The sequence below is a fragment of the Saccopteryx bilineata genome, chromosome 3, assembly GCF_036850765.1.
Source record: "Saccopteryx bilineata isolate mSacBil1 chromosome 3, mSacBil1_pri_phased_curated, whole genome shotgun sequence".
Taxonomy (NCBI): domain Eukaryota; kingdom Metazoa; phylum Chordata; class Mammalia; order Chiroptera; family Emballonuridae; genus Saccopteryx; species Saccopteryx bilineata.
Window position 1 is genome coordinate 276,318,830 of NC_089492.1, and position 21,819 is coordinate 276,340,648.

Sequence of the window (21,819 nt, forward strand, 5' to 3'; positions counted from 1 at the left end):
CACCAGCTGTGCCCCATTCCCCAGCCCCAGATTTCACTGAGCTAAAATCAAGGTGTCCACAAGGCCGTGTCTCTCTCTGGAGGCTCTAGAAAAGAATCCATTTCCTTGTCTTTTCCACCTTCTAGAGGCTGCTGACATTCCTTGGTTCACAGCCCCTTTCTCCATTTTCAAAGCCAGCAACATGACACATCTATGACCCTATTTCCATAGTCATATCTTTTTCTCTGACTCTCTTCTGACTCCCTCTTCCCCTTTTAAGGAACCTTGTGATTACATTGGACACAAGATTATCTAGGATTATCTCCCTATTTTAAGATCAGCCAATTAGCAACTTTAATTCCCCTTTACAAGTAACCCAATATTCACAGGTTCCAAGGATTAGGATGTAGAGTTATTTGGAGGGGCTATTAATGTGCCTACCACATTAACTGATAGGGTGTGATAGGGACCAAGACAATCCAGAAAGCACGTACTCCTCAAAAGGACAACTGCCCCTCAGTCCCAGCTTGATTTCATCATGTACAAATACAGGGTCAGTATGGCTGGATCTGCCAACATTTTAAAAGAAGCCTGAAAATCGGACTTTCAGGTGAAGTTTTCCAATTTTGAAATCATTGGGCAAAGCCCACCTCCAACACCCACCGCACCAGAAAGAATTCTCGTGGGCTAGATTTGGCCTGAGGCCCCTCAGGTGTGACCTCTGGACCTTGCCTTCACCCCATCAGCCATGGTGAGATGAGATGTTCTCTGGCATTTGCAGGACATGGAGGTAGAAGGGCATGTGGTCAGGAGCAAACTGAGTACTAGAGGGGGTTCCTGGGGGGAAGTTTAGAGGGAGAAGGGACCAGCCATTTCCCTAAGGGACTAAGCATCACCTGCAGAAAGCAGTGATGCATCAAAAGGGTACAGGAAACCAGACAGAAGCCAACCTGAAAAAAATCAACCAGAGCAAGGTAGACTTTATGCCTGGTGGCTTCAGAACAAATCAAGCACACCCTTTCTTTTCTTTTTTTTTCTTTTTCTTTTTCTTTTTCTTCTTCTTTTTTTTTTCTTTTTTTTTTTAAGATTTTATTTATTCATTTTAGAGAGGAGAGAGAGAGAGAAAGTGGGAGGAGCAGGAAGCATCAACTTCTATATGTGCCTTAGACCAGGAAAGCCCAGAGTTTCGAACTGGTGACCTTAGTGTTTCAGGTCGATGCTTTATCCACTGCACCACCACAGGTAAGGCTCAAGCACACCCTTTCTAATTTCAAAAAGCATCGGTTCTTTCCTTCACCCTGAAAAAAGTAGCAGTATTGGCTGGCTGTGAGGAGACTGGCAGGCTGGGGGAGGAAGGAATGGCAGCAGGAAGGGGGTTTTCAGCTGAAGCCTTTTCTTGTTTTTGAATTTTGAACCAGGTGAAAGTTTTACCTATTTAAAACATTAAACTGAAATCTGTTTATTTATTTAAAAATTATTTAAGAATACAATAGTTTACATTCAAGGTAAAATCATGAATGCAGTTGTCATGGTGATTCTATTGCACTTCCTTGAAGGTGGTACATGGGACCTCATTACATGATGCCTTTTTTTTTTTTGTGGCAGAGAGAGTCAGAGAGAGGGACAGATAAGGACAGACAGACAGGAAGGGAGAGAGATGAGAAACATCAATTCTTTGTTGAGGTTCCTTAGTTGTTCATTGATTGATTTCTCATATGTGCCTTGACCAGGGGGCTACAGCAGACCGAGTGACCCCTTGCTCGAGCCAGTGACCTTGGGCTCAAGCTGGTGAGCCTTGCTCAAACCTGATGAGCTCGTGCTCAAGCTGGCGACCTCGGGGTCTCGAACCTGGTCCTCTGCATCCTAGTCCGCTGCTCTATCCACTGTGCCACCACCTGGTCAGGCGCATGATGCTTTAGAAATGGTGAAATGTTAATAAATTTGACCAATTACTGTGGCTCTGTCATTTAAAAAAAATTATTTCTTGATTTTTAGAGAGAGAGAAAGGGAGAGAGAGAGGAAAAAAAAAAACAACACTGATTTTTTGTTCCACTTATTTATGTATTCATTGGTTGATTGTTGCATGTGCCCAGGCAGGGATCAAACCTGCAACCTTGGTGTATCCAGATAATACTCTAACCCAGTGGTTGGCAAACTCATTAGTCAACAGAGCCAAATATCAATGGTACAATGATTGAAATTTCTTTCGAGAGCCAAATTTTTAAAAATTAAACTATATAGGTAGGTGCATTCCTTATCGAGGTAGTGACAACACATGGTATTTTGTGGAAGAGCTACACTCAAGGGGCCAAAGAGCCGCATGTGGCTCACGAGCCATGGTTTGCTGACTACTGCCTAACCAACTGAGCTACCTGACCAGGGCTTGGATAGGTCACTTTAACTGAATACTTCTTTTCCTTATTCTCACATGCCAGGACTTGAATAAGTTAGATTGGTGTCTTCTTGAGTTCTATTCTGTTCAATTCTTTTTTTTAAAGATTTTATGTATTCATTTTAGAGACAGGAGGAGGAGAGACAGAGAAAGAGAGAGAGAAGTGAGGAGGAGCAGGAAGCATCAACTCCCATATGTGCCTTGACCAGGCAAACCCAGGCTTTCGAACTGGCAACCTCAGCATTTCCAGGTCAATGCTTTATCCACTGCGCCACCACAGGTCAGGTTATTCTGTTCCATTCTTAATGACTAAATGTTAAGGTTATAGAGTCAGTCTGCTTGCCCCATCCACACTGAGTGACCTTGAGCAACTTTCTTAACCTCTCTAAGCCTCAGTTTTCACATTGGTAAAATAGGGGTGATAATGATACCTACTTCATGGGTTGTTACAAAGATTAATGCATATAAAGCACTTGAAATGGCACAAAATCAGTGTCCATAAATGCTGACACTGATTTCATTATTAACCATTTTTACCACTAGTAATTATTAATAATAATTATTATTAATTATGTTTACCATTCTCTCTCTTTTTTTTATCTTGAGAGTTCATTTATTAAAGCTGGGGAAAGTAAAACAAAGGGAAGGGCTTAAGATAGAATAAGCAATAGGAGAGAGCCTCTAGGCAGTGCTCTGCTTTGGCTCTCCAGAAACGTTACACGAAAGAAGTGAGTCATGGTGAAGCTGCTGTTGGCTCACTGAAAAGTCAGAAAAAGGGGGACTTGGAGACAGGTTCAGGGGGTAAGCCCAGGAAGAGCTGATGCTGCCCATTGCTTCCCTCATTGGAAGTCTCATGAGGACCCTTCGAGGTTAGGAGAGAAAACTAAAGATGCACACCTAACAGGGAAGAAAGTTATAAGCATGCACCAGAGAGAGCCCGAACTGGGTCTTTGTGTGAGGGTTTGTTACAGGTGACACAACAAAACCTCAATTCTTGTCTTCTTAAGAGAAGGATTCAATCAAGAGAAAAAGTGCAGCAAGTAAAGGAAGAATTTATTGGACGTGCAGGAAGCAAGTCCGAGAAAAGGGGACCTTGTAAACAGATTCAGGGGGTTAGCCCAGGACAAGCTGCCGCTGCCCACTGCTCTCTTGGTTGCAAGTCTTGTGGGGTCCCTTAAAGCTTAGGAGAAAGAGAAGGGCAAGGAAAACGTGCCTGGGGGGAAGAGAAAAAAAGTGGGGAGGGGAGGAAGGGAAAGTGCTACCGTTCTCATTTAACTTTGTTTCTTTTGAATAGGGAAATTATTAAAACCATAACAATTTGTCCTGGCTGGATAGCTCAGTTTGTTAGAGAATTGTCCCAGTAGAGCCCAAGCTCTACATCGATCAGGTGTCCCTGATCAGACTTCCCCGTGCAGTGGGACACTCCAGCTTATCAGCAGAGCTGGCAGCCTCTTCGAGACTACTCTTGAGATGGCTATGAGGATTCTGCTTATCAGTGCCGACACTAACTGCCACCGGAGGAAAAACACAAGACAACATGAGACTGACACGCAGTTGCAAGAATCACACAGGCAATTTATTACTCACAAATCCTTCTGGTGTGCCTGGGTACAGCTTAAGGGGGCCCCATCGGCGTGCTCTTCTAGGCTGTCTTTGGTCAGAACTCAGAGTGCCGTGAAGACAGTCCATGTTCACGTTGGAATCTGGGGGCAACTAACTCATCAGGGGTCCCCTTAGCTTTAGTACCTTTTCTGGCCAATGCCTTCTAACTGGTGTCAATCTACAAGATTATCATCTCAACCCACCATCTAACAGGTGTCAATTTATAGAATTAACACCCCTTTTTAGGAGTTCCTTGCAGAGAGCCCTTTTTATGTTAATCTACTGAAATGTTACATCAAGCCACTTTTAAGATGTTCCTAGGAAAGCTTCTTGTTTATGTTAACTTACAGAGTTATGACATCAAGCCACTTCTTATTTATGTATAACTTCACACACACATACTAACTGGGCCCCGCTAGTCAGAGTTTATCACATCTGCACACACTATATTAATTCCTATCCAGATGGCATAACTTTAATTTCCTTAATTAATTTTAATATTATATCTTAATTACTTTTATATATCTTCCATTTTTAATATTTCTTTTTTTTTTTTTTTTGCATTTTTCTGAAGCTGGAAACAGGGAGAGACAGTCAGACAGACTCCCGCATGCGCCCGACCGGGATCCACCCGGCACGCCCACCAGGGGCGATGCTCTGCCCACCAGGGGGCGATGCTCTGCCCATCCTGGGCGTTGCCATGCTGCGACCAGAGCCACTCTAGCGCCTGAGGCAGAGGCCACAGAGCCATCCCCAGCGCCCGGGCCATCTTTGCTCCAATGGAGCCTTGGCTGCGGGAGGGGAAGAGAGAGACAGAGAGGAAAGCGCGGCGGAGGGGTGGAGAAGCAAATGGGCGCTTCTCCTATGTGCCCTGGCCGGGAATCGAACCCGGGTCCTCCGCACGCTAGGCCGACGCTCTACCGCTGAGCCAACCAGCCAGGGCCTTTAATATTTCTATATATTTAATTACTGTAACATTATATTACTACAACAAGAATCATCCCAAAGTGCAGAGGTTCCCGGTTAGATCCCTGGTCAGGGCACATACAGGAAGAGCAAATCAATGTTCCTGTTTCTCTCTCCCCTTTCCCCTTCCTCTCTCTCTCTCTCAAATCAATACAATAAACATTTTAAAAAAAGCATAACTACTTAAGATACATAATGTAAGTGGTCTAAAATGAAGTGAATTTCATCTCTGGTCCCTCAAATCCTTGCAACCACTCTTTGAGAGGGTATCATTACCTCCATTTCTTTAATGTTTATTTTATTGATTCCTTTGAGAGAGAGAGAGAGAGAGAGAGAGAGAGAGAGAGAAATAGGAACATAATTCTGTTCCTGTATGTGCCCTAAGAATCAAACCGGGAACCTCTGTGCTTTGGGATGATGCTCTAACCCAGGGGTCCCCAAACTTTTTACACAGGGGGCCAGTTCACTGTCCCTCAGACCATTGGAGGGCCGGACTATAAAAAAAAACTATGGGCCTGACCTGTGGTGGCTCAGTGGATAAAGCGTCAACTTGGAAATGCTGAGGTTGCCGGTTCAAAACCCTGGGCTTGCCTGGTCAAGGCACATATGGGAGTTGATGCTTCCAGCTCCTCCCCCCTGTCTCGTTCTCCTCTCTCTCTCTCTCTCTCCCCCTCTCTCCCTCTCTCTCCTCTCTAAAATGAATAAATAAAATTTTTAAAATAAAAAAAAAACTATGAACAAATCCCCATGCACACTGCACACATCTTATTTTATAGGGACAGAGAGAGAGAGTCAAAGAGAGGGATAGATAGGGACAGACAGAAACGAAGAGAGATGAGAAGCATCAATCATCAGTTTCTCGTTGCGACACCTTAGTTGTTCATTGATTGCTTTCTCATATGTGCCTTGACCATGGGCCTTCAGCAGACCGAGTGACCCCTTGCTCAAGCCAGCACCCTTGGGTCCAAGCTGGTGAGCTTTTTGCTCAAGCCAGATGAGCCCGCGCTCAAGCTGGCGACCTTGGGGTCTAGAACCTGGGTCCTCCACATCCCAGTCCGACGCTCTATCCACTGCGCCACCGCCTGGTCAGGCTGCACATATCTTATTTTAAAGTAAAAAAACAAAACAGGAACAAATACAATATTTAAAATAAAGGACAAGTAAATTTAAATCAACAAACTAACCAGTATTTCAATGGGAACTATGGGCCTGCTTTTGGCTAATGAGATGGTCAATGTGCTCCTCTCACTGACCACCAATGAAAAAGGTGCCCCTTCCAGAAGTGCAAAGTGCGGTGGGGGCTGGATAAATGGCCTTAGGGGGCCGCGTGCAGCTTGTGGGCCTGTAGTTTGGGTAAACCTGTTCTAACCAACTGAGCTATCCAGCCAGGGCACCTCCACTTCATAGGTAAGAAAACAGGCTTAGAAAAGTTGAGTGAGTTGCTTAAGCACACTGACTTTGGAGATAAGATAGGGGTTTGAACCTGGTTTTCAAGACTCTAGGTGACTTTCAACTCAAGTCTGTCCTATGATGTGATTATAAAACAACAAGGTAGAGTGAACAGTAGGTTTTGGTTTTGTCAGTTTGGTTTGGGAACAGTCCCTCCCCCATCATGGCCTCAGATCCAGTAGATTCCAAGGTGAGGGTCAGGTCAGGTCTCTGGCTCATACTCTGCCTTCAGCTATGGAGCCAAGTTTCTTTGTCCCTTGGGAGGGAGACAGTGTTGGGGAGGAGGTGTCAGAGTGTGGGGGTTGCTGCGATGACCAGGGCTGAGCTGCTGCCTGAGCTTTCTCACGAAGGAGACTCTCCTAGAGTCCCAGGCCATCTGCCACCTCCTCCTGGCCCTCGTCATCTAAAAAGCAGTTGTTGCAGCTATAAAAACATGTCTGGCATCAACCTTGTGAGCTAAATGCCTCAGAGAAACAGAGGGCACTATCCAAGCAACCTCCAGTAAGTGGGAGAGCCCATAGGCCAGGAGCACAGCTTTGCAAGTTTGAAACCTGGTCTCTCTACTTCCTAGCCTTGGACTTCACCTTTCTGAGTTTTCTGCACCTATAAAGTGGGATAATAATACAGTGTGTCCGTAAAGTCATGGTGCACTTTTGACCGGTCACAGGAAAGCAACAAAAGATGATAGAAATGTGAAATCTGCACCAAATAAAAGGAAAACCCTCCCAGTTTCTGTAGGATGATGTGGCAGCATGTGCGCATGCACAGATGATGACATAATACTGTGTATACAGCGGAGCAGCCCACGGCCATGCCAGTCGAGATGTGGAGGATACAGAGGAAAGGTCAGCCTGACCAGGCGGTGGTGCAGTGGATAGAGCATCAGACTGGGATGCAGAAGACCCAGGTTCGAGACCCCGAGGTCACCAACTTGAGCATGGGCTCATCTGGTTTGAGCAAAAGCTCACCAGCTTCAACCCAAGGTCGCTGGCTCGAGCAAGGGGTTACTCAGTCTGCTGAAGGCCCGTGGTCAAGGAATGTATGAGAAAGCAATCAATGAACAATTAAGGTGTTGCAACGCACAACGAAAAACTAATGATTGATGCTTCTCATCTCTCCGTTCCTGTCTGTCTGTCCCTGACTATCCCTCTCTCTGATTCTCTCTCTGTCTCTGTAAAAAAATAAATAAAAAAAAAAATTTTCTAAAAAAAGTTCAGTGTGTTCTGTGGCTCACTAAATTCGAATCTGTGACCAAAGTGCAACGTGAATATCGGCGTGTTTATAACGAAGCGCCACCATATAGGAATAACAGTACTCGGTGGGATAAGCAGTTGAAGGAAACCGGCAGTTTGGTGGAGAAACCCCGTTCTGGTAGGCCATCAGTCAGTGACGAGTCTGTAGAGGCTATACAGGATAGCTACCTAAGGAGCCCTAAAAAATCTGTGCGTGAGCCCACATTGAACTGCACTGAATAGGTATGAAACTGGGAGAGTTTTCCTTTTATTTGGTGCAGATTTCACATATCTATCATCTTTTGTTGCTTTCCTGTGACCAGTCAAAAGTGCACCATGACTTTATGGACACACTAGGTATCTACCACAAAAGTTGTTGAGAGAATTCTCTTCGTTTTTTAAAGTTTCCGCTGCTGCCTGACCAGGTGGTGGTGCAGTGGATAGAACATCAGACTGGGACACAGAGGACCCAGGTTCGAAACCCCAAGGTCACTGGCTTGAGAACGGGCTCACCAGCTTGAGCATGGGTTCACCAGCTTGAGTGTGAGGTCTCTGGCTTAAGAGGGGGATCAGCAACATGACCCCATGGTCACTGGCTTGAGCCCAAAGGTCACTGGCTTGAAGCCTAAGGTCACTGGCTTGAGCCCAAGGTTGCTGGGTTGAGCAAGGGGTCACTCACTCTGCTGGAGCCCCCTGGTCAAGGCACATATGAGAAAGCAACCAGTGAACAACTAAGATGTTGCAATGAATTGATGCTTCTCATCTCTCTCCCTTCCTGTCTGTCTATCTCTATCTGTCCTTCTCCCTGTCTCTGTCACACACACACACACACACACACACACACACACACACACACACACACAGAGTTTCCACCTCCCTCAGTTGGTTAGAATGTCCTCTTGATACCCCAAGGTTGCAGGTTTGATCCCCAGTCAGGGCACATACAAGAATCAACCAATGCATGCATGAATGGGTGGAACAACAAATTAATGTTTCTCTCTTTTTTGGTCTCCCTTTCTCTCTCTGTAAAATCAACTTAAAAAAATTTTTTTTTAGCCTGACCAGGCAATGGTGCAGTGGATGGAGCGTCGGACTGGGATGCAGAGGACCCAGGATCAAGACCCCGAGGTCGCCAGCTTGAGTACGGGCTCATCTGGTTTGAGCAAAAGCTCACCAGCTTCAACCTAAGGTCGCTGGCTCGAGCAAGGGGTTACTCGGTCTGGCACATATGAGAAAGCAATCAATGAACAACTAAGGTGTTGCAACACGCAACGAAAAACTAATGATTGATGCTTCTCATCTCTCCATTCCTGTCTGTCCCTGTCTATCCCTCCCTCTGACTCTCTCTCTGTCTCTGTAAAAAAAAAAAAATAAAGAGTACATTTAGTTAAAAAAAAAAAAAAGAAAATTTGTAATTATATATGTGGCTCACATTTGTGACTGCCTTATAGTTCTCTTGGACAGCATTGGTATAGACCAGTGATCTTCAACCTTTTTCATCTCATGGCACACATAAAGTCTGTGGCACAGCAGAAAATATATTGTCATTTGCTGATCTGACAAAAAAAATAGGTATAAGTTTGATTCATTCACACCGAATGGCTACTGTTGTGTTGGCTGTTGTCTTTTTATTTTATTTTTTAACACTCTAAAGGAAAAGAGGTCAGGTATTACATGTTTTAAAAATTCTTGCAGCACACAGGTTGAAAATTGCTAGTACAAACCATCAACATTTTAACAGTTGCTATTTATTGGGCACATATTTCTTACATTTTTATAGCTGTTATCAGATATAGTGCTCAGCATAATCTGGGAGAGTAGATATTATGAATATCTCCTTTTACAGATAAGGAAACAGAGGGAGGGTGTGACCTCTCCAAGATCACACAGCTGGACACTAGCAGATTAGGATTCAAACCCAAGTCTTCCATGGGATTTTGCTACACAGACTACTAAAGCACAAGGGCTTTGAGGGGGGTCTCCCTGGGGTGTCTTTGGCTGGAATTAGAACAGCTTTGCATGGTAATAAATCATGCTAATCAGAAGCTCTGACTGAATGCTTGTCTTTCATAAATATAAAATGAGAAAGCAGATTAATTAATATAAGCAACACATTTGGAATAAATCGGATCTTGAGATCTGTGGGTGGAAGAAAAGGTTGAGAACCACTCATCTAAACAAATACGTAATTTTACAGGTGAGGACACTAATGTCAAAGAGTAGAAAGGATGTGCCCAGGGTTGTCAGCGACTGGCAGAGCCAAGTGTAAACTCTGAGTTTCCAGGATCCCAGGCTGAGGTTCCCGGCGGCGTGTACCTCACAAATAGCCCCTGCCGCCAGACACCTGGAAGCCCTTTGTCTTGAACCAGCCCCCCCCCCCTCCTCCCCCAAGGACCAGAGAGGAGGGGGCCAGGAGACCCAACCCATTTCCCATCAGGGTCCCAAGGCCACCATCCGGTCCTGGGCCAGGAATTCCTTTCAGAGACTGAATTAAACTGAGCTGAAAATAATTCCGAGCCCTTGGAGGCCTCCAAGAGCCCCTATTTCTACTCAACCCTGATCTAGGGGGCCAGGCCTCCCCAAGTCTCCCTGGGGCTTTTTGGGCTCCCGCAGACTTCCCCTGCCAGCTCCCATCTGCACTCAGACGTGTGTAGAGCTAGGGGTGTTTGGACAAACTGCCCACATTCCAGGTTCCCTCTTCCCAGCCCTCTCCAGACAGAAACAGACAGGAGAAAGGGCGACAAGGCGCATCCCTGTGAGCCAGCCAAGGCACGGAGAGAAGGAGCCACCAAAAAACAGACACACAAAGAGACCGAGAGTGTGCCCGAGACAAAGAGAAGATAAAGGATGGATGTTTAGATCAAGATAAAGACACAGAGAGAGACAAAGAGAACAGAAATGAAACTGAGAGGAGAAAGAGGAGGAAAAGGAAGGAACTCGAGAAAGGAAAATTAGAAGGGAAATAGGGAGAAGATAGAAAACAGAATTTGAGAAAACTGTCCGAGGGGAGACAGAAAGGGCAGGGGCGCAAAGGGGGAGAGAGACTGAGAACCAGCGCGAGGAGAAGTTTGGCGAGTGGGGTCGCGGCCGGCCGGCGCCGGGGCCCGGGACTTGGGGGTCCCCGGGGTGGACTCTCCTCCCGGCGGCTCGCCCCGCCGCGCTGGTCCCAGCAGCCACATTCCTCCGGGTTTCCCACACACTCGCCATCAAAGAGTCCCCAAAGCCCCAGCTTTTTCCGCGCCCCTCCCCCGCTAGGGCTGGAGAAGCTATTTTTCACCCCCTCCCGGTCTTTAATCTGTTGTGGGGAAAGAAAGCGGCTTTTGTTGGGAGAGGGGCTGCGCGGGGGGCGGGGAGGGGGTGCAGGCGATTGTGTGTCCCGCAGCTGCGCGCCTGGGGCCGCCGGGGTGGGGGGCGTGGGGCACGGGCGGGGAGGGCCGGGAGGGTCGGGCAGGGCCGGAGTGGGGGCTGCTAGGCGCGGGGTCCCGGCGGGGTTGTGTAGAGCTGGGTGAGGGCGTGGAGGAAAAGGCCACCCGGGCGCACAAGCCCATTGTCCCCTTGGCCCTGTTCTGCACCTGGCCCGGAGATGGGGGGAAGAAGCACACTTACTGAAGCAGAGGCTGTACACCCACAGGGGGTCATATACCCAGGCAGGGGGCCACAGGCACTTGTGACACACTACACATTTAAATAGGCTGCAACACTCAGGGAGAGACACATTGTCCAGGGGCCTAGACACACAAGCCTCGGGGAGGGTCCCACACTCAGAGAGAAACACACATACTGAGAAGAACCCACTAACTCAGAGACTCACACACACATACACTGCTTGACACCATAATAGTCTGTTGAGCAAAATGGATTTCAAATACGAATTTCCTTCTTCCATCCCCAGTTTCTCCTTAAGACAGTCGCCCATTCTCCAGCTTTTGCACCCTTTCTCCTTCTAGTTGGTAGTCTGGCTCATGCTTCAAAGCAAACGCTCTGTGCTCAGGCAGCCCTACTCTGCCTCCCGACAGCTGTGTGGCCTTGGGTAAGTCACCTCACCTCTCTGAGCTTCAATCAATATGAAGAATGAGCCCTGGCTGGAGATTGGTTGAGCATCATTCTGAAGCGCAGTGGTTGCCAGTTGGATCCCCAGTCAGGGCACATATAGGAATAGATCTATGTTTCTCTCTCTCTCTCTCTCTCTCTCTCTCTCTCCCTCCCTCTCCCCTTCCTTCTCTCCCTTCTTCTCACTAAAATCAATGAATAAAAACAAAAAAGATATACATATGAGAATTGAGGGAGATAATACTTATAAGATGTCTGGCTTATTGTTGGCCTCAGCAAATGTACTGATGCTTGGGACACTGTAATGATTACACTCAAGGACAGTTTTGGCCCACAGAACTCACTGCAGAGCTGTGGCCAGGTTAGGGGTGGAGGAGCCCTTTCCTCTCTGGCAGGGTCAGCCATGTCCCCAGGCCAGATCCTGCCCCCACACACACACACCTTCCTACCTACTACCCTTAAAGCCTTTGAATTGCTGCTGTAACCTAGGCCAACACAAGACAATATCTAGTCAGGGTAAACAGTGCTTTTCAAGGCCCCTTGTCCCCCTTCATCTTTTCTTGCCTTGGACTCCATCATCTTTCTAAAGCATTTCCTTAACTCCATTTGTGGGAGTCCAAATCCAAATGTCAGCATCTGTCTGCAGCAAACATTATGCCTGAGAGTCACGATCAGAGAGTCATCCAGCACAACTTGTGTTTGAATTTTAAATTCCTCACTAAGTGGTCTCCCAAAAGTGATTACTGGGATGGAACTTAATTCAGTACATTTTTACTTACTAAGTGTTCACTTTCTTTCAGGCACTGTGACACTGAGACTGGGGAAACAAGGCTTGACTACAAAGCAGGTGGGCTCTACACCCTGTATGGTACTTGGGAGTGTTCAATAAAACCATGAATGTAGGTGCTTTGGAAACAGCAAAACTACTGCAATATATTTTATTTATTTATTTATTTTACAGAGGCAGAGATAGGCAAGGACAGACAGACAGGAATGGAGAGAGATGAGAAGCATCAATCATTAGTTTTTCGTTGCGCATTGCGACTTCTTAGTGGTTCATTGATTGCTTTCTCATATGTGCCTTGACCGCGGGCCTTCAGCAGACCAAGTAACCCCTCGCTGGAGCCAGCAACCTTGGGTGCAAGCTGGTGAGCTTTTTGCTCAAGCCAGATGAGCCCGCGCTCAAGCTGGTGACCTCAGGGTCTCGAACTTGGGTCCTTCCGCGTCCCAGTCCGACGCTCTATCCACTGCGCCACCACCTGCTCAGGCTGCAATATATTTCTTAAGTAAGATCTACTTAACTTACTGATGCTTTCCAGAGTCTAGAAGTTCCAAATTTTTCCTTTAACAGAGAAATGAGGTTTTCCTGGTCTGTCCTCATTAGCCTAGAAATGCTAGGGTGAGGGAACTAGTCCTTGTGTGTCTGGACACTGTGCAGTTTGAATGTCAGTCTCCATCCTTGTCTGTGTCAATGTTTGAGCCACAGGCCTGGGTTCAAATCTTTTTCTTTTTTTAAAATTTAGACAATTAAATTTAACAGGGTGACAATGGTCAACCAGAGCACATAGATTTAGAGAAAACATCTCCACATCATTTGGACAGTCGATCATGCCATATACCCATCACCCAGAGTCAAATCATCCTCCATTGCCCTATATTTTGTTTCTCTTTAAGCCCCTCCCCCCTACCTGGATTGAAATCTTAATTCTTGAAGGTTTTTCCCTACCAGCTGTGTGGACAACTTTCTCTCTCTCCCCCTCTCTCTCTCTTTTTAAAAATGTCTATTGATTTGAGAGAGAGAGAGAGAGAGAGAGAGAAAGGAAGGGAGAGAGGGGGAGAGAGACAGGAACATTGACCTGTTCCTGCATGTGCCAGGTAAAATCGACAACGTCTGCGCTTTGGGAAGACATTTCTAGCCAACTGAGCAATCCAGCCAGGGCAACAAATCTCTGAACTTCAGTATCTTTGTCATAATAATACAGATCCCTAAAGACTAGAGAAGATTATACAAGGTAGAATGCGTGAAGCACCAGCAGAGCATAGGTTCTCAGAAAATAAACTCCCTTCTTGCCTGACCAGGCGGTGGCGCAGTGCATAGAGTGTTGGACTGGGATGCTGAGGACCCAGGTTTGAGACCCCGAGGTCGCCAGCTTGAGCGCAGCTCATCTAACCAGCTTGGACCAAGCAAGGGGTTACTCGGTCTGCTGAAGGCCCGCGGTCAAGGCACATACGAGAAAGCAATCAATGAACAACTAAGGTGTTGCAATGCGCAACGAAAAACTAATGATTGATGCTTCTCATCTCTCTGTTCCTGTCTGTCTCTGTCTATCCCTCACTCTGACTCTCTCTCTGTCTCTGTAAATAAAATAAAATAAAAAGAAAATAAACTCCCTTCTTAGTTTCCTGTGGGTCTCCATCTTGTACCTCACCCAGGATGACAAGCTAGCTCCTGGACATCCCATGGTCACTGTCTACCTGCTGAAACAAGGGGTTAGTTAACTTCAATGCTCTCTGAGTCTCTACTTAAAAAACAATGTTTTCCCCAAATGTCCCCAATACCTTAGTGTCTGTCTTCCTATCTAATCATTCCTCCCTTGCTTTCCACTATCTTGTAGAATAAAACCCTCTCAGGCTCAAGTTACTTTCCCAGGAGGTCCTTTGAAGGAACAGAATGAAAAGCTTAGGCACAAAAGGACATGTTGAGACAGCAGGCCAGATTGCAAGTCTTCGATCTACCACTTCCAAGCTATGTGACCATGGGCAAGCACACTAAACCTTTTGCAACCTCTGTCTCCTTGTCTGTAAAATGGGGCAATGAGATAATGTGAGAAAAGGCAAACAGGACTTGGCAAACAGTTGAGTCACTGACAGATGATGATGATGGTGATGGTACCAAGTACTTCTAGAGTAGGCCATCTTGGATGCTCCCAAAACCTCCACCCTTATAAGGCCTCAAGCCTTAACTTCAGATGCTCCCCCACATTCCCCTTCTCAGTGTTGCCCAAATCCCTGAAAACAGTTTCAGCAAGAACCATTAAACTCACTTGGTACCACCTCTCACTCAACAGGGGCTACTTTATATCATAGCACATAAAAATAATTATTGGTAATTGGTTCCTACAAACCTTTCCATCTCCTGTCCCTTTTGACCCTCCCAGCTGTGAAGAAGATGGATATTATTTTCCTCCTAATTTTATGAACTATAGAAATGATCTCTAAAAGTATAGTCTTGCCTCCCCATTTTACAAAGGGGACAACAGGCAGAGTGAGTGTAGGTAGTCCATGCAAGGGTTTGAACCTGGACTTGCTTCTGAATTCCCTGTGTTTTTCCCTTCTTTAAAATTGATTGAATGATTTAAGAGGGACAGAGAGAGGAAGGGAGAGAGAAGCATTCATTTGCTGTTCCACTTAGTTGTGCGTATATTGGTTGCTTCCTGTAAGTGCCCTGATCAGACTGCAACCTTGGTGTTTTAGGACGATGGTCTAACCTACTGGATGTTCTGACTGAGCTAGCCAGCCAGGGCCTCCCTGTGCTTTCTTGTATTACACAAGTCTCAAGTAGTACTTCGATATGTAGTTTTGCTGAGGGGAGGAGAAAGGATGGAGATGTTCTACGTATACATCTGGGAAGTCTTCAGCACACCTTTACAGGCACTTTGTGAGCAAACAGTTACATGTTAGGAAATGTAGTATCTGGGGCTGTTCTGAGACCACAGCAGATCACTCTAATGCAAATGAGAGTTAGACGGCATTGTGGACCGAGAGCCAAATGAGGGGGTGGCCTGGGTTTGGCCACAGGTGGGCAGCTGACATCTCAAGTAGCCTTGGGCAAGTTTCTTAAGTTTCATTGATCCTCACTCTCAACATAAATGGTAATAAATAGCCTGACCAGGCGGTGGCGCAGTGGAGAGTTGGACTGGGATGCAGAGAACCTGGGTTCAAGACTCCGAGCTCGCCAGCTTGAGCGCGGGCTCATTTGGTTTGAGCAAAGCTCACCAGCTTGGACCCAAGGTTGCTGGCTCGAGCAAGGGGTTACTTGGTCTGCTGTAGTCCCCCGTCAAGGCACATATGAGAAAGCAATCAATGAACAACTAAGGTGTCGCAACAAAAAACTAATGATTGATGCTTCTCATCTCTCTCCGTTCCTGTCTGTCTGTCCCTATCTATCCCTCTCTGACTCTCTCTCTCTCTCTCTCTCTCTCTCTCGCTGTCTCTGAAAAAAAAAAAGTAATAAATAAATAAATGAATAATGAAAAATTTATAAAGTTAGAAGCTCAGTTTATGCAAAAAGACATCTGGAACTCTCATCATTATTACGTTGGCTTTTAAATCGACGGCTCAGAGACACCCCCTCCCCCACTTAAAAAATTTTAAAGACAAAACAGTATAACTTAATAGTTCTGCCAATTCTTCAAAAAAAAAAAAATCAGAGCACAACACTGATTTTTTTTTTTTTTTTCTTTTCTCTCCCCTCCTCTCTCTCTTTTAATTTTGGCAAAGGAAGATTCAGTTCCTGGAAATGCTTACAAAATAATTCCTGACACTGGGAGGAGATAGTTTAAAAAGGAAGACGACCACGACCAAAAACTATATACATATATAGATAAAGGAAGATGGCAAAAAGAAAGAGAATAAACAAAAGAAAGAAAAGAAAGGGGGGGAGAACACTTTAAAAGGGACCAATTCAAGGGACGTTATCAAGTTCTCAGCATCTGCAATTCACTAGCCGCTCCGCGGGTCGGGGCGGCGCAGACCCCGCCCCTTTCTCGGGTGTCGGGCGCTCATTGGTGGGGGCGGCCGACGCCGGCCGGTGACTGCCCGAGGAAAGGTTGCCTGGGACACGCATCCCAGTGTGAACGCATGACGTCCCACCCTGGCGCCAGGCTGTCTGGGGCTGAGTCTTAGATCAACACAGCTGTGGGACCGGGACCCACAGCTGGGCAAAGGAGCGGATTCCTCAACAAAAAATAGGATTGTGAGAAAAGTTCTGAAACAAAAACAGCGCAGACAAAAGCCTTAATGACATCCTTTCATAAAAATAAAAAATGCAAGAGGGGGGGAAAAAGCTGGTAAAAGGAGCAGAACTGGGAACAGAAAGTTCAGAGGCATTTGGAATAAGAGGCTGAGGCCCCGCCACCACTAAACAAGTTGCAGAAGGCCTGAGCTAGCTCTCCAGTCCGCTGTTGGGAAAAAGTCTTTGGGATTCAAACTTAATTCAGTGTTCCAACCGTAACCTGCTTCTTTCAGAATTAGAATCTTAGACTGGCGAGGAACCTTAGAGGTCATTTGCTCCCCCCAACCCTAACTTTACAAAAATAAATGAATAAAAATAAGGCCCCAGAAATAAGGAAATTCATCCAAGGCCACAACTACAAGTTATTGCCATGGCCAGAACAGAATTCTGTTTGCTAATCCCACTGCGTCCCTCTCTTGCCTTATGTCACACAGCCCAGAGGCATTTCAGTCTGAAAGCATCTTGGGGAAATAATAAATGTGAAGGTGTTTTGAAAATGGCTTTACAAGTCTGAGGAGAACCTGTGAGGATCTGTGGGCTGGCCCCTACCACACAGCTGACCCATGCTGGGTCCCCAGGCACCAAGGAGACAAACAGATCTGATGGAGAGAGTATGTCAAGCGCCTCGCAGAGAAGAGACATTCGAAATGTGTTAAGGGAATGAGGTTGGTCTAGTTAGGTCCATTTTATAAACTGGGAAATTGAGGCACAGAGAGGTGACCTACCCGAAGTTCACATTATTAGTAAAAGAGAATGGGGATTTGAACATGAAATTACCCTGGCCTTGAAGACCGAGATTTCTCCAGAACTTCCTGGGTTTCACCATTTTGCACAAACCACGGAAATCTGTATGATAGAAAAGGAAAGGGCTTTCTATTTGGTCATTCAGTAGTTCCCATAGCCACCATTTTCCCTTCCCATGACCAAATAACTGGCATGCTCTTCATTTCATATATGTAGTATATATCTAGACTGATTTGTCTACTCACAGGTTATTTTCTTCCTTTTTCTTATACTAAAGAGGCTGTCCTTGAAAACATATCTTTTAAAGACCTTTCGTGGGACACAGAGCCCTGTGATATGGAGGCAGAGAACAAAACTCTGCCGTTATTTTTGGTATGACATTAGACATGTTTTATAGCTGTTGTCTGCACACTTTACTACACCACACCTACCTGTCCAAAATCATAAAGCCTTAGACTTCTAGAGTTGGGAAAAATTTAAAATAAACACTAACCACCATCTACCCAATTTATTCACAAGGCAAATGAGGCCAGGGTAGTTGGGCTTGTTCAGATCACATGACAAATTGTTGGCAGAGCTGGGACGTTGAGCCCAAGGATCCTGATTTGCAGTCCCATGTACTTTTTACTATGACTATTTTGAAACTCTTCTAGCTCTGAGCTGTCATTGTCCTGTTCATCAGTGCCACATACTGTAGAACTCTTAATTGTTTCCTGTGTTAATCTTGTCTCCCCAAATTGCGAGATTCTTGAGAGCAAGAGCCACAGCTTTATGTGAACAGACTCCATAAATATTTACCAACTGACTGATTAAGGAAGCAATCTTTAGGGGATCCCACTTTGTCAGTGCCATGATGGAAACCAGCATTTTAAGGCTGCAAATTCCCAAAAGTTCTGGAAAGTGATAAGCAAAGAATACTGAATGGAATATCCTGTTGCAATACAGGACTTAACTTGCCTGTCCTCTGGTCCCTTTCCTGGGCCTTCAGATAGTGCTGGAGCTAGTTCAGCAAGGCTAAGAATAATCAAGTCCAGGTGGCCTGACCTTCCATAGCAGAAAGGGATAGACAATAGAGCTATGGTATCATTGTACAGTATTCTGCATAGAGGTGTTTGAAGATTGGGGAGAAAGGAGGAAGCAAGAGTTAAGAGATTTTCTGAGGCCATGGTGGGGGGAGGGCGGTCCTAAAAAGAATATATAGAAATCATCCCTTGTCATTCCTCCTCTCATTCAAAACCCTGTCAAAAATTTTAATCAAACTCACTTCCAAAACCTAACTGGGCATATAGTTTGGCTCCTTATGGAGTGCATGGGGGTCAGTGGGTGGGAGCTCTTTTCCTTCCCCATGCAAAAAGGACCGATTCAGACTTTTTTTCTTTTCCCCTGTTGCTCAAATAGTGTTTTTTGCTCAAACCCCCCCCCCCCCCCCTTCTGCAATCTCAGCGCCTAGCCCAAATCTGTTTTCTTCATTGTAACCTCAGCTTCACCGCAATTAATTTTTTTCCCCTCTGGTCACAAGATAATTCCTGACGCCAGTGAGTCTGGAGGTCAGACGAACAGCAAATTGGGGAACAAGGCGGCACTAATTCCTTACAAGTTTCCCTTGAAAAATCTTTTGCTTAAAAAAAAAAAAAGCTTCTTTGCTGTTCAGGGATTTATGACCTCAGAGGAGCTGTGGGTTCGAACTAGTGTTGAGCTGAGGGTGGACTGGCAGGGGGCAGGGAAGCTCAAAGATCTGGGGCTCTGCCAGGAAAAGGCAAATTCTTAAAGTTAATGGTTTTAAGTGATTTTTAAAAATCCTTGCTGGCAAAGAGGCCCGCCTCTCCGCAGTATCTGCGCTTCCTCATTCTTTGAATCCACTACTCCGCGGTATTCGGCGTCAGACCAGCCGGAGAAAGCCTGTTTGCAATTTAACCGCTCTGTGAACGCCCTTGGTCGGAGGAGGCGGGGCCAGGGTTGTCTGTTTTGCATAAAGGGTCGTGTCTTCCAGGCGGGTTCTATAAGTACTCCCGGAGGAGCGTGCGCGTTTAGCAAGCTGCGGTAGGATTTCTTTTTTCCTTCTTCCGTCGTTTCGGCCCCTCCAACCTCATTCCTCAACATGAAGGCGCTAAGCCCGGTGCGCGGCTGCTACGAGGCGGTGTGCTGCCTGTCTGAACGCAGCCTAGCCATCGCTAGGGGCCGAGGCAAGGGCCCCACAGCCGAGGAGCCGCTGAGCTTGCTTGACGATATGAACCATTGCTACTCGCGCCTGAGGGAACTGGTACCCGGAGTCCCGCGAGGCACTCAGCTTAGCCAGGTGGAAATCCTGCAGCGCGTCATCGACTACATCCTCGACCTACAGGTCGTCTTGGCCGAGCCTGCCCCTGGACCCCCAGACGGTCCGCATCTTCCCATCCAGGTACGTGTGGGCGTGCGAGGATCCGGAGCGAGGCTCCAGGTCTGGGATGCTTGCTGGACCCTTCGAACTCCCAAGCGTTATGCGTAACTCGCACCTCGTTTCCTTTTCTCTTAGACAGCCGATCTCTCCCCGGAACTTGTGATCTCCAACGAGAAGAGGAGCTTCTGCCACTGACCTGGCCGTCCTGGCGCCTACAGGTGAGTATCCCCATCTTTTAGGGCAGTGTGGGGGTGTGGTGGCGCGGTGGTGTTTAAACAGTAAATCTGGGAGTCGCTAAACCTTTTAAGGGGTTACCACCCCCTCTGTTTAGAGAGATCAAGGCCAGTGAGGAGCAAGTAACTTGCCCCTGGTCACATTAAATGAATGACGGATCCAATTTTCATCCTGTGTGCGTTTAAACCTCAAACGCCTGTTACTCCTGCCCTCCCCCCAGTGGCCAAAGACCCAAGAAATTACGCGCGGATCCGACTAAATAAAATAGCCGTTCTGTTAGTAGTTTGGAGTCGTTAAAGGGAGCTGTGTCTTCCTCAGCCCCCTCCCAACTAGTGTCAATTCCAAGAGGGAATGCAGCCCTGCCTGTGGTCCTTTGGCGCCAACTGGGTGGGGGCAGCGTGGGGCGCGGAGTTATCAGCTGGAGGTAGAGACCAAGTTTCCTCTCTGGCGCCGGCCAGTCTGCGGACGGCCCCCGCCTCGGCGCGCTCGGCGGAAACTGACGACTCTCTGGTCTTTTCTCCCCCGCCCAGAACGCAGGTGCTGGCGCCCGTTCAGCCTGGGACCCTGGGACTCGATGGCTGGAAGCCCGAGGGCATGGATGGGCCCCAGAATATCCCTACCCACTCGTTTTCCCCAAACCCTTGCCTCGTTCTGGACCTGGCGCCCGGGAGCGAAGGACTGTGAACTTGGGTGGCCTAAGAACCAGAGCTAGCTCTGGGCAGCAGCTGGGCAACGTCACCCAGCCCTACCCCACCCCCAAGTTTTAAAGACTGTCTTTCAGAGTGGAGGGATGTGGAGTGGGGTAGAGTGGCTGCTCTCCAAACTCTGCCAAGGCAGCAGTAGAGCTGGTCTTCTGGTCTCCTCGGAAAAAGGCTCTGTTGCCCTGATTATGAACTCTATAATAGAGTATATAGCTTTTGTACCTTTTTGCAGGAAGGTGACTTTCTGTAACCATGTGATGTATGTTATTAAACTTTTTATAAAAGTTAACATTTTGCATAATAAACATTTTTTAAACACTGGTGTATATAATTTGATTCTTTCAGTGCTAACATTCTCACAGGCTGAGTTTGGGAGAAATAAATGTCCTTGGAGCCTGTGAAAAGCACACTTATTATTCCCTTTAAGGGGAGATGGAAAAATGCCCAGGGAGGAGAGTGGAAAGGGCTCATGATGGGAGCCTTTGATCCATTGAGGGTTGAGTACAGAGAATATCCTTGCTTTGGCCCCTCATTTTATCTGGGGAAGACTGGAGAGGAAATGTGACCAGTGTAAGCTCACCCAGCAAGTTGGGAGCTTGGGATAGAAGTCCGGTCTAAGTCTCAGTTCTTATGTCCCCTGGGCTTCTGGGCTACACTAGCAGATGGCTGTCTTCAATGCTGTTAATTATTCATGTCTTTCTAGCAGAGGATGTGGAAGACTGGAGCCTCACCTGGTGCCCAGACAGGGTGGTGGTTCATAGACCCATTTCAGAGATGAATAAATGGGTCACAGGGTCTGGTTTCATTTCCCTTCTCAGATTCTCTGATAAGGCTTCTTAGGCTTCCAAAATTGGAAAACAGCAGAGGGGTCTCTTCCCTCAAATCCCTAGACACTCTGATGAGGGTTTTGGTGCTTTTTGGGAAGTGATGGTAACTAATTTCTTCTCTACCATCAGGTAGTTGAAGACTGACCCCAGACTGGGAGCTGGAGGAAGAGGCCCTACAGCCTCATTCCTTCTGGTGTTTCCTTTTTGCGAGCCTACTCTGTGAGCGAGCATTTTTATCCTTATTTCAAAAGT

The 21,819-nt window shown here is 46.7% G+C and overlaps 1 protein-coding gene across 1 annotated transcript; it reads left to right on the forward strand.

The window, feature by feature from the left end:
• Nucleotides 1-19,435: 19,435 nt before the first annotated feature.
• Nucleotides 19,436-21,058, forward strand: ID3 (inhibitor of DNA binding 3). The gene is made up of 3 exons (XM_066265136.1): nt 19,436-19,826; nt 19,941-20,023; nt 20,570-21,058. The coding sequence occupies exons 1-2, from the start codon at nt 19,527-19,529 to the stop codon at nt 19,998-20,000; spliced, it is 360 nt and encodes a 119-aa protein (XP_066121233.1). The 5' UTR covers nt 19,436-19,526; the 3' UTR covers nt 20,001-20,023; nt 20,570-21,058.
• Nucleotides 21,059-21,819: the final 761 nt, after the last annotated feature.